Source organism: Leucoraja erinacea, chromosome 22, assembly GCF_028641065.1.
Source record: "Leucoraja erinacea ecotype New England chromosome 22, Leri_hhj_1, whole genome shotgun sequence".
In the NCBI taxonomy this organism is placed as follows: domain Eukaryota; kingdom Metazoa; phylum Chordata; class Chondrichthyes; order Rajiformes; family Rajidae; genus Leucoraja; species Leucoraja erinaceus.
In genome coordinates this window covers 8,466,217-8,479,751 of record NC_073398.1, presented here as the reverse complement: position 1 = coordinate 8,479,751, position 13,535 = coordinate 8,466,217, and the positions used below count along the sequence as shown (strand labels likewise).

Genomic DNA, 13,535 nt, shown 5'->3' with positions numbered 1-13,535 from the left:
AGTCTTTAAAAGGCAGTACATGGTGATTTCAGCAGCGTTTTTCTTTGCTAGTACTAGAAGGCATAGGTTTAAGGTGAGAGGGGAGTGATTTATGAGGGGCCTCGGGGACAGCATATTTTATGCTCAGAGGATAGTCCGTATCTGGAATGAGCTGCCAGAGGAAGTTGTGGAAAGGTGAAAAGGCAGTGGTGGTGGATGCAAAGAAGGCTGGCAATCCATGAAACATGTTGACACTATGAATAAAGCCACAAAATTGGAAACAAGCATAAATAAACTTCTGTAAACCAAAGTCCCCAAACCAAAGTAAACAATCGTTCTGCAGCCAAGCTAAAATGTCAGGGTGGAAGTGCATTGTAAAATGGACACTGAACATCAAACATCAAGAGAGAATTGAGTCATTAAATGTGGACGTGGAATTGGGTTGGGACATTCCCCGTCGGAACTGAATGTTGATGTGCAGAATGACTTAAATAAAACATAAGGGGAAGAGATTTACAGGGGACGTCAAAGTCACACATCAACAAGAGTAAGCAAAATCATTGAGAAAGCCCGACTTGAGCCAAGTTGAGAAAAAAGGTCAGTTAAATGTGGATAGCTATATCAACCTGCATAGAAAAGAACTGCAGATGCTGGTTTAAAAACAGTTTTTACCCACGAGTAGTTGCTCTACTCAACAGCCAAAAATCTGTAGCCTCCCTTTGATCTGCTATTTTGTTGGTTCACATGCTTGATCAATGGTGTTTTATCATTAAGGTTTTATTATTATTAATGTTTAGTGTTTTCTGAGTCATTCGTAACTGTCACTGTATGTCATGTTGTTAGTTGTGGGCGGAGCACCAAGGCAAATTCCTTGCATGTGAATACTTGGCCAATAAACTTATTTACTTACCAAAGTTAGATACAAAGTGCTGGAGTAACTCAGCGGGTCAGGCAGCATCTCTGGAGAAAAGGGATGGGTGACTTTTCAGGTCGGGACCCTTCTTCAAACTCATTAACCTACCATCTGCCAGGCTTTGTCCCACCCCATCCTCTCTTCCAGGTTTCACTCCCCTAACTCCTACAATCAGTCCGAAAAAGTGTCCTGACCTGAAACGTCACCTATCCATGTTCTCCAGAGATACTGCCTGAACCGATGAGTTACTCCAGCACTTTGAGTCTTTTATTAGAAATAAAGCCCATCTGTTTACATAATAAGTAGCCAGACTCAGGAAGATAACACTGCCAGCTTTGACCTACCTTTCATTATGTAGATTTCTAAAAAGCAAAGAGTTAAAAAAAAAGTTGAATTAATTTTAAATATTTCATAGGCGGTTGATGCCAGCCGTCGGAAGTGCTTTTTGTTAAAAATACTCCAAAAAAGCTTAATATATAATTTGGAAGATTTTGCTGGTGAACAATATGCTTTGGTGTGTTGAAGTGAACAGAATAATAACCTGTCCTCCCCTTCCACCCCTTCCCCCACACCCCATCTGGGCTGACATCTATTTCTCCCCTTCCTCTCCCCCTCCACCCACATTCCTTCCTCTGGTTTCACAATTCGGAACTCTTCAATCCTTTTGTCTCACAGCTTCAGTTTTAATCTCTGGCCTTCATTCCAACCATCTTCCTATCAACCCCCCCGCCGTCTCACCTTTGTCCACCTATCGCCTGCCACACTTTGTCCTGACCCTCATCTCTCCCTCTCTCCCAGCTTTTTCTCCCTCACCCCCCCACAATCTGAGGAAGGGTCTCGACCGTAAACATCACCTATCCAACTTCTCCAGGGATGTTGGCGGATCTGCTGTTACTCCAGTACTTGTGTCCTTTTCTTTTTGCAAATTAGCATCTGCAGTTCCTTGTTTCCGAAATTTAAAAAAAGGATATTAGATTAGCTATCAAGGAATTCTCTCAGTCTGACGTCTGAATCAATTATACTGATTGGAAGAGATGAGTCAGTTGGGTAGATTGAAAAACTGAAGTTAAAACATATCAGGGCAGATAATTAACAGCACACTTTTTTTTTTTAAATAATAAATTATTCACAATTCACAAACAATTCCTTATGGAGTAGAAGTCCAAGCAAGTAGTTGAACTGTGGGCTAACAAGTTAAAGATAGTATAACATTTAAGGAGAAGGTATATAATCTTAAACCACAAGAGTAATCAACTTTGGATTTTAGAAGCCAGCAATGTACGATGAAAGAGTAAAGATGAAATGAGAATAAGCTACCAGGAAATTGTAAAATCTTAAATGGAAAAAAGATTGAGGATGTTAAAGTGGGAGCCTTGCACTGGCATGAACAATCTCTGGAAGGGATAAAGAAATGACAGAGCAGAGGCATGGAAATACATTGATCGGTCTTCACAGTAGAAGGCACAAACATTTTAAAATTCAGGGTGGCACAGTGGCACAGCAGTAGAGTTGCTACCAGTGACCCGGGTTCAACCCTGACTACAGGTGCTGTCTACATGGAGTTTGTACGTTCTCCCTGTGACTGTGTGGGTTTTCTCCGGGTGCTCCGGTTTCCACCCGCACTCCAAAGACGCACAGATTTGTAGGTTAATTGGTTCCGGTAAATTGTAATTTGTCCCGAGTGTGTAGGGTAGTGTTAGTTCAGGGGCATTGCTGGTCGGCACGGACGCGGTGGGCCTCAAGGACCTTTTTTCCGTGCCGTTTCTCTAAAGTCTAAAGTCTACGTTTGGAGAAGAAGTAACAGTGGAAAAATTAATGGCATTAGGAACAAACTAATTAGAGTCATACAACGTGGAGACAGGCCCTTCAGCCCAACTTGCCCACACCTACCAACATGCCCCATCTGTACTAGTGCCCCCGGCCCATATCCCTTTAAACCTTAATGTAGTAAATACGAATAGTAAAAATCAATGAGTATGTTCTCCTCTGTATTTACCGAGGAGAAAGACAGTAGGACGGAAGAACTTGGGGCAGTCAATGGAAGTGTCTTGAGAGCAGTCAGTGTTACTGTCAAAGAAGTACTGAAGGTACTATCATGTATGAAGGTAGACAATTCTCCAGGGCCTGATCAGATACACCCGAGGACATTGTGGGAAACTAGAGAGGAAATTGCGTTGAAATTTACGAGTCATCCTTAACTACAGGAGAGATGCCAGAAGACTGGAGGGTGGCAGATGTTGTGCCTCTATTCAAGAAGGGCTGCAGGGAAAATGCTGGGAACTATAGGCCGGTGAGCTTAACATCTGTAGTTGGAATGTTACCAGAGAATATTCTGAGAGATAGGTTTATACAGGCATTTGGATGGGCAAGGGCCGATTAGAGATAGTCGGCATGGGTTTGTATGTGGAAGGTCGTGTCTCACAAATCTTATTGAGTTTTTCGAAGACGTAACAAAAACGGTCGATGAGGGTAGAGCTGTAGATGTTGTATACATGGATTTCAGTAAGGCGTTCGACAAGGTTCCGCATGGTAGGCTGCTCTGGAAGGTTAGATCGCATGGGAACCAAGGAGAGATAGCTGAATGGCTTGGCCATGAAGCCAATAGCAAATTGGCTTCATGGAAGGAAGAGGTCGATGATGATAAAAGGTTGCTTCTCGGACTGGAGGCCTTGTGACTAGTGGTGTGCCTCAGGGTTCGGTGTTGGGCCCGTTAATGTTTGTCATCTACATTAATGATTTGGATGAGAACATACAGGGCAAGATTAGCAAGCTTACTGATGATACAAAAGTGGGTGGTTTTGCAGATAGTGAAGATGGTTGTGAAAGATTGCAGCAGGATCTGGATCGATTGGCAAGGTGGGCTGAGGAATGGTTGATGGGATTTCATACAGAGAAATGTGAGTTGTTGCATTTTGGGACGTCTAACAAGGGAAGAACCTTCACAGTGAATGGTGGGCCTCTGGGGAGTGTTGAAGAGCAGAGGGATCTAGGAGTCCAGGTGCATGGTTCCCTTGGTCAAGTTGTAGGTAGATAAGGTGGTCAAATGGCCTTTGGCACATCAGCCTTCATCAGTCAGGGTATTGAGTATGGAAGTTGGGAGGTCATGTTACAGTTGTATAAGACGTTGGTGAGACCGAATTTAGAGTAGTGTGTTCAGTTCTGGGCACCATGTTACAGTATAGAAGATATAATGTCAAGCTTGAAAAGGTTCAGAGAAGATTTACGAGGATGTTGTCAGGACTAGAGGGTCTGAGTTATAGGGAGAGGATGAGTAGGCAGGGTCTCTATTCCTTGGAGCGCAGGATGATGAGGGGTGATCTTACAGAGATGTATAAAATCATGAGGAATAAATCGGGTAGATGCACAGAATCTCTTGCCCAGAGTGAGGGAATCAAAACCAGAGGACATAGGTACTTGCTGAAGGAGAAAAGATTTAATAGGAATCTGAGGGGTATCTTTTTCACACAAAGGGTGGTGGATGTATGGAACAAGTTGCCAGAGGAAGCAGTTGAGGGTGGGACTATCACAACATTTAAGAAACATTTAGATAGGTACATAGATAGGACAGGTTGGAGGGATATGGACCAAACGCAGGTAGGTGGGACTAGTGTAGCTGGGACATGTTGGCCGTGTGGGCAAGTTGCATAGGTGATGTATTTGGTAGAGTCCTTTCTTCAGGCTAGAGTTTAGAGTCTAAATTAGAGTTTAATGTCACATCCATTTTCCTCCACAGATGCTGCCTGACCTGATGAGTTCCCCCAGCACAGATGCTGATTTAAATCGAAGGTAGACACAAAATGCTGGAGTAACTCAGCAGGACAGGCAGCATCTCTGGAGGGAAGGAATGAGTTACGTTTCGGGTCGAGACCCTTTTTCAGACTGATCAGACAGACGTAGAACTAGTGTGAATGGGTGATCGATGTTCAGCGTTGACTCAGTGGGCCGAAGGGCCTGTTTCCAAGCTGTATTAGAATCATCGAGTCACACTGCATGGAAACAGGCCCTTTGGCCCAATTAGCCCATACTGACCAACATGCCTCATCTAAAATAGTCCTACCTGCCTGCTTTTGGCCCATATCCCTTTAAACCTACCCTATCCATGTACCAGTCTATCTCGCTGTATCTCTGAACAAAAATAAACTAAACTTGATCAACCATTAATATGTCAAGGCCCTCCTGCCCACAGTGATATGCCGGTTAATTGTATAACAATCCTCGCAGAAGGTATTCATCTTTACAGTCATACTAATACAACACGATATCTGAGAGCTATAATAAACTAAGGATGACAGATTCTGGAGTTGTGAACTGTATTTTGATACAAAATCTGAAAATGGCATGCACAAATGAGAAACAACCCTCTTCTTCGTGAAGAAAAGCCTCTACGCATACCAAACGTACACAAAGAGAATCGCTGGAGACAGGCTTTGACCGTCGGAGCTTAGCAGCGGGACAACTCGATAACCTAGGAGGGAAGCATCGAGCAAAAGTTAGGATAGAGATTGACCTATTTGGCAAAATGAAAATTAAACAATGCTCTTAAATATACTGTACTGTAGGTTTTGCGTTCTGTTTGTCTGCTGTGAATCTGAACTTGCTGTACTGCTCTCTTGCTGAAAATTAGGCCACCGCATTTCATATGCCTCATAGAGGTCGTGTTACAAGCGTCGTGTCAAATAAATGTATAAATAACTGGATTGGGTCAACATCATGTCTTCATGGTGGTGTGTGTAACTTGACTGGATCTCCAATCTCTCCTCCCAACACTCTCCCACCCTCCCTGCCATTCTCCCATCCCATCCCATCATCTCCCCGCCACCCTCCCACCCTCTACCATACCACCCTTCCCTATCCTACCCTCTCCTCCCCACTCTCCCATCCCCTACGCCATCTTCTTCCACCCTCTCCCCCCCCCCCCCCCCCCCCCCCCCCCACCCCCACCTCCCCCACCCTTGCCCCAACATTTCCCACACTCTCCCATCCTCTGCCACATTCTCCCACTCGGTACCACCACACCAGGAGAAGCAAGAAGAAATCTTGGCTCATGTGCTGGTCGTACTTTGTAGAGAAGAGTTGGATGTAGTTAACGAGCAGGTTAAAATCATAGGATCATAAGACATGGGAGCAGAATTAATGCTATTCGGCCCATCGAGTCTGTTCCACCATTCGATCGTGACTGACCTATCTTTCCCTCTCAACCCCGTTCTCTTTCCCGTATATTCCTCACGTACATCCAGCTAAAGGGATGTTAGGGCCAAGGCAAGAAAACAAAACTGCATTAAAACTGGAGCCAAGCTTCACTTTGAGCAACTGCCTGAAGAAGGGTGCCGACCCAAAAAAGCAACCTATCCATGTTCTCCAGAGATGCTGCCTGACCCGCTGAGTTACTCCAGCACTCTGTGAAACTTCACCTATCCATGTTCTCCAGAGATGCTGCCTGACCTGCTGAGTTACTCCAGCACTGTGTGTCACATAGAAACATAGAAATTAGGTGCAGGAGTAGGCCATTCGGCCCTTCGAGCCTGCACCGCCATTCAATATGATCATGGCTGATCATCCAACTCAGTATCCCGTACCTGCCTTCTCTCCATACCCCCTGATCCCTTTAACCACAAGGGCCACATCTAACTCCCTCTTAAATATAGCCAATGAACTGGCCTCAACTACCTCTGTGGCAGAGAGTTCCAGAGATTCACCACTCTCTGTGTGAAAAAAGTTCTTCTCATCTCGGTTTTAAAGGATTTCCCCTTTATCCTTAAGCTGTGACCCCTTGTCCTGGACTTCCCCAACATCGGGAACAATCTTCCTGCAAGTCTTTTTTTATTTTGGTAAACCAGCATCTCCAGTTCCTCGAGTCATCTCTCATCATGCATTCTTGAGTTTTATCATGGTGCCAAGTACAGTTACACCATAATTGCTGCAGCAGTAACTTGTCATAGTAATGTAATTCCTGTCAGGTAATGAGGCAGATTATCCAAAATCAATGCCTCAATGCAGACTATTGAAGCTGAGATCCTATGATCATCATAAGCCTGAAATACCCAGCAAGGGTGAAATATTGTGCAAAATATTATGGGTGTCTCATTAATGCATTTTACAAATTAAAGCAGACAGCTCTCTTGTTTGACCACCTCATTTCACATTTACTTTCTAACCACGTGCTTGCAATTCCCATTGTGCACACTGTTGTGTTCTAGTTGTCTTTCCTATGCTGCAAAAGATTTAATGGTGTTAATGTTTCATTGTCAATACTGGGCCAAATATAAAAACAAAGAAAGGTCCCGGCCCGAAATGTCACCTATCCATGTTTTGCAGAGATGCTACAGGCCGGCACGGTGGCGCAGTGGTAGAGTTGCTGCCTTACAGCACCAGAGACCCAAGTTCAATCCTGACTATGGGTGCTGTATGTATGGAGTTTGTAAGTTCTCATGCTTGACTTTTCCCTGGGTGCTCCGGTTTCCTCCCACATTCCAGCGACGTACAGGTTTGTAGGTTAATTGGCTTGGTAAAATTGTAAATTGTCCCATGTGTGTGTAGGACAGTGTTACTGTATGGGATTCGCTGGTTGGCGCGAGCTCAGTGGGCTGAAGGGCCTGTTACTGTAGCAATGTTACAAAATTTTGAGATTTAAAAAATCAAGTCTGCAATTTATCCCATCAGATAAAGCATAACAATAAGTTTAATTTGACACCTAATTCACTTTCATATCTCAAGTAATAAAAAAGATTATGGCCATTTTCATACTCGGAAATTAGCATCTTGTTCCCTATTGATTTTCTATGGACATAACAAAAAAGCTGTGATCGTGGACAGTCAAAAGCCCATAACCTTCTTAAAAATTAAGAGAACTGAATGAAATTTTCAGTTATCATAGATTGAAGCATTCTGAAACAAATATAAAATAATCTTACTTGGATGACCTGAAATTAAAGCATATAATTAGTTAGTTACCCAATTGTAGCTAATTTCAAACTTCAATTATTAGATCTAAACATCTATCCATTTCTTAATAAATTATTAACATTTTTAAATAGCCCAAGTGTCCAAATAATATTCACAAATAATTCACAATAAAACATGATTTTTAAATCTCATTTACATCAATTTATAGGCCAAATGGAAGGAATTTAGTGTTCAATTGCTGTAAATTAAAGTCAATTTAAATCAGCTTTCTAGTGGGTTCCTGTGAACGCGCTGGTTTAGAACGTTCACATTGCGCTGGATTTGTGCCCTCAAGTGCCCAGAAAAATACTGCGGGATATAAAGAGCCCAAAATGAACTACTCGCTATAGAAAACTTTATATACAGGGTTATATACAAGCCCCATTTAATGTAAAAATAAGGTACATACCTTTAATTGTTTGCTTTATAAAACCCTGGGGCTGCGAGAGGTTGCGGGTTGAGAGAGTGATTTTTAAACTACTATAAATATTATACAAGGCCATAAAAACTAATAATACCTTTTGCGACGGGGTCTTCCAGCGATTTTCCGTTAATGATTTACTAGGCTGAACATTTTCGATTGGAACAGCCTAGTAAAAATCGGGTTTTAAACCCGCCCCCTCTAAACAGCGCCAAAATCGCGCACACGGGGTAGGGCAGATGCTCAGCCACGATTCAGGTAGGTTTTGTAACATACCTAGTTACTGTGCTTTATCTCGAAACTAAACTAAACGACCTGACCATCTGAGTTACTCCAGCACTTTGTGTCCTTCCAGTAAATCTCCTCTGCCTGTACCTGATCCATATCATTGGATGGATTTAATCCAATTTAATCCAATCCATCCAATGGGTTAGAGCTCTAGGGGCTAGTGTAATCAAGGGATATGGGCAAAAGGCAGGCATGGTTATTGACTGGGGACGATCAGCCATGATCACAATGAATGGCGGTGCTGACTCAAAGGACCGAATGGCCTCCTCCTGCACATATTTTCTATGTTTCTATATCCCTCCAATGCTCGCAGAGCCATGCACCTATCTAAAAGTATCTTAAAACCCGCCATCGTATCGACTTCCAACACCACCCCAAATAATGCATTCAGGCACCCACCACTCTGTGTAAAGAAACTTGTCCCACATAACTCCTTTAAACTTTGCCCCTCTCATCTTAAAGCTCTTTCCTTGGTCTTTGACATTTGGTGACCCTGGGGAAAATGGTTCTGACTCTCTACCGAGCATTGCCTCTCATAATATGATATCAGATCTCCCCTCAGGCTGCAACACTCCAGAGAAAACAGTTCAACTTTATCCAACCTCTCTTGATAGCTGAGAATTCAGCTGGAGAGTTTAGCTAATGAAGTCCTGTTAAGCTGGATTTGAATGCCTTACAATGAATCTCAATTAGCAACAAAATGCACAGATTAGTCAGTGATCCATTGTGCTTCATCTTTAAATGAAGAATTAAGCCATAATTCCTTAATTAAATCCCTTTTAACTGTTCCCAAAATGTTGCACATTTAATTCTATGAAGAGCTAATAAATAAAAGTTAAATTTAAACTTCAGTTCTAATCTTTTACAGATTAGTTTTGCAAGAACAAAATCATGCAACACTTTGATATTTTTTAATGTTTTCAAACCATATTTCCATACGTCCTTAGAAATAGAGGTCATTTCAACATTGAGTCGACAGTGATTCATAGAGTAAACCTCTTCCTCGTGAATGTCCCCTGTTACGTTCAGTTCAGTTCAGTTCAATTTATTGTGTACCGAGGTACGATGAAAGGCCTTTGCTGTGTGTTAACCAGCCAGCAGAAAGACAACACATGATTACAGTCGAGCTGTCCACAATGTACAGATACATGATAAGGGAATAACGTTTAGTGCAAGGTAAAGCCAGCAAAGTCCCATCAAAGATTGTCTCTGAGGGCCTTATAATTAAAGTAAGAAATATTGCTGTTGGAGTTGAGATTTAAAAGTGTGTAGTGATTGTAATATGCGATTGTCGATAGGACAAGACCCCCCCCCCCCCCCCATCCCCCCCCCTACCCATCCCCACTGACCCCTGCCCCCGCACCTCACTAGAGGGGTATGGATCATGCACAGGCAGAAGAGATGTTTCATTTGGCTTCATGTTCGGCATGGACATTGTGGGTGGAAGGGCTGTCCTGTGCTGTTCTGTTCTATGTTCTAAGACTTCCTTCTTGCCCAAACATGGATGAATGATAATCCGGACTTGTGCAGTATTACTCATTATGTATTTAGGACAAGACGCTTTCTAATGCGCCCAGAAGCCTAATTGCACGTAAAAATAAGCTCAGGAATTTCCCTTATGTGTAGAACTACTATCATTTTCCTCCTGTGCCACTAATCCATCATTTCCATGTGCGGTGACCTCGTGCAATAAATTATACCATTAGAAAGTTCACGTTAAGTGCAAGTTATGTTCTACGTGAGGAGAATTAAATACTGATAAAAAACATTTGAATAACTTAGAACTGGGGCAAATGAAGTAAAACTACTTGAAGGCATCGAAGCAAAGTAATGCTAGGATAACTTGCAAAGGAGAATTAAAACACGAAGTAAAATACTGGAAAACATCAAAATAAAATTAAAAAAAACAAGGATAACTTACAACAGAGAACTTAAACTGATTCAAACATAAAGTAAGATACTTGAAAACTACAAAATAATGTAAAGCCAGGAGTTACATTTTCCACAGAGTCAGTGACTCTGTTTGTATGGCTGTGATTGCTGTTTCAATCCCACATCTAAAGCTGAGGTCCCAATGCAACAAGCACTAGCTACCTTTTAAAACAATATGGATGGATACTCGATGGGCAAAGGATGAAAGGTTGCCAGAGGTTCTCGGGAATGCAGGGTTAAGGTTACGACCAGATAGGCTGTGGCCTCATCAAGGCAGACAGGGCTTGAGGGGCCGAGTGGTTTTCTCCTGCTCCAATGTACATAAGACATAGGAATAAAATTGAGGCCATTCAGCTCATTGAGTCTTCTCCGCCATTCGACCATGGCTGATCTATCTTTTCCTCTCAGCCTCATTTTCCCCGTAACCTTTGACAATCGTACTAATCAAGAGCCTACCAATCTCTGCTTTGAAAATACCCAATGACTTGGCCTCCATAGCTGCACGATCAACTCCATAGATTCACCACCCTTTAACTAATGAAATTCTTCCCCGTCTCCATTATAAAGGTACGTCCTTTTATTCTCTCTGATGCCCTCTGGTCCTGGACTCTCCCTCTACTGGATACAACCTCACCAAATCCACTCTAACTAGGCCTTTCATTATCTGGTAGATTTCAATGAGATCCCATCCCCATCCTTCCATCAAATGCTCCTCGTATATCAATGCAATCATCCCAGCAGAGTCTGACAGGGGCCAAACTGTCCATTGACAGGCAGTGAACACAACTTCCTCCGTTGCCAACAAAATGAATGGAAACCTCGAGCGATGTTTCTTTCTTCATGGAATTCAGTTTTATTTTCTGTGTTCAGGGTTTTGCTTTCTCTGTAGTTCATTTAACGTGAAATATTATGAATAAATCTTCCTTTCTGAAAACATTCTATGCTCCGCTGAGGATCGATATTAAATTGAGTTTAGTGCCATGAATGATGATGAACACATACTGTATATAGAATCAGAATGTTCCATACATCTTTCCACAACATCATGAATTCTTAGAGGTATCGCCAATCTTCTGCTTTCCTCATTTACTGCAGTCTCAATAACAATAATATGAAGAAGTCACTGTTTAGTTTAGTTTAAGGATACATGACAGGAAACAGGCCTTTTGACCCACCGAGTTTGCACCGGCCAGCGATTCCCACACACGAAAGGGCCTGTCCCACAAGCATGCGACTGCATGTGGCAAGCGTGACCTAACGTGGTCCTTTGAGCCGTATGGCCTCGCGGGGCCGGTCCCACTTCGATCGCCGGAGCCGTATGGAGTTGTGCGGAGCTGGTCCCTGGTCCCGACATCGCGCGGGGCTCCGAAAAACTGACGGTTCAACAATTCCGGTCGGCAATGGCCTGCCGGCCCGCAGCCGCATTGATGCCGTACGTACAGCCTCGACACCGTACGCACCATCTTGACGCCGTATGCCTAGCACGAACTTCCCGCAAACGTCGCTCGAACTTAACGTCAACTCGTAAGGGATCACTCGACCTCCGTGCGGGCCCCGCTTCCGGATTGGTCGTGCTTGCCGCATGCAGGTCGCATGCTCGTGGGACAGGCCCTTTACACTAACCTACACACACTAGGGACAATTTACAACGATAGCAAGCCAAATAACCAACAAACCTCTACGCCTTTGGAGAGTGGGAGAAAAATTGAAGATCTCGGAGAAAACCCATGCGGTCACAAGGTGAACGTACAAACTCCGTATAGACAGCACCCGTTGTCGGAATCGAACCCGGGTCTCTGGTGCTGTAGGCGCTGTAAGGCAGCAACTCTACCACTGCGCCACCTAGCCACTGGACACAGATCTTCACAATATAGCCAATTCTGAGTAGAACCAAAAGTGCTGGTGTAACTCAGCAGGTCAGGCAGCATGTCTGGAGGATATGGACAGGTAAGGTTTGTGTCCAGACATTTCCTGATTCACTCCAGCACTCTTGTTCCCTGCAAAGATTCCAGCATCTGTATTTTTCTGTGAGCCCATCTCTGGTGAGAACAGGAACAAATGAGAATTGAAAAACAAGGAATGCACAAGGCTGCAATCTTGAGCAAAACACAAACTGCTGGAGGAACTCAGCGGGTCAGGCAGCATGGGTGAAGGAAGTGGATAGGTGATGTTTCAAGTCTGGACCCTTCGTCAGAATTAGTTGGGGGGTGGAAAGCCAGAATAGAGAGGTGGACGGGCTGGACACAGCCTGGTCAGTGATAGGTGGATAACATGGTCAAACAGCAGAAATGACAGATAGGGGGCAGTGAGAGAGGTTCTCACGGAGTTGGGGGGGGGGGGGGGGGGGGGGGAGAGAGGGGTCACAAGGGAGAGCAGAGAGAGGGTCTCACAGCGAGGGAGCAGTGAGAGGGTCTCACAAAAGGGGAGTTGCCTTTAAGATTCAGATTCAGATTCAATTTTAATTGTCATTGTCAGTGTACAGTACAGAGACAACGAAATGCATTTAACCTCTCCCACACACTCTCTTTCAATGGCTTCACCCTTCAAAGTTTCCAAAAGCTCTCTCAGAAACACAACCCACCCTGAACTCTCCACTCTTTGAATTAAGAAACTGAGAGATTCAATTCCAATTCCAATCTTCTCTCCATTCCCAACCAAACCTGCAGCCATCAACCTTCTCTATATTGCTCTCCCACTACCTCTTCCTAAAGTTTGCCGCTCTGACCAACACTTAGGTCCTGAAGACACAAGAAAGGCAGGAATTTTTAGCAAAACACAAAGAGTTGGAGGAACTTTTTAAAGACATTTGGACAGGTACACGGATAGGAAAGATTTTGAGGAATATGGGCCAAACGCAGGCAGGTGGGACTAGCTTAGATGGGGCATCTAGGTCAATGTGGACAAATTGGACTCAAGGGTCAGTTTCCGTGCTGTGTGACCCTCCAACTATAACTCAGCGAAGCTTGTAGCATCTGTGGAGGGAATGAACAGGCAAAATCTTAAATCGTGGCCTTTCTTCAGACTGACAGGTGACATTTTGGTTCGCGACCCTCTTCAGAC

The 13,535-nt window shown here is 43.7% G+C and overlaps 1 protein-coding gene across 1 annotated transcript in view; it reads right to left on the bottom strand.

The window, feature by feature from the left end:
• Positions 1 to 5,230: 5,230 nt before the first annotated feature.
• Positions 5,231 to 13,535, bottom strand: part of LOC129707688 (1-phosphatidylinositol 4,5-bisphosphate phosphodiesterase zeta-1-like) — a 70,667-nt gene continuing 62,362 nt past the window's right edge. Inside the window, exon 12 of the mRNA XM_055652884.1 lies at positions 5,231 to 5,357. Within this exon, the coding sequence (XP_055508859.1) occupies positions 5,275 to 5,357 (83 nt within the window). The 3' untranslated portion in view covers positions 5,231 to 5,274. The remainder of the gene's footprint in view (positions 5,358 to 13,535) is intronic.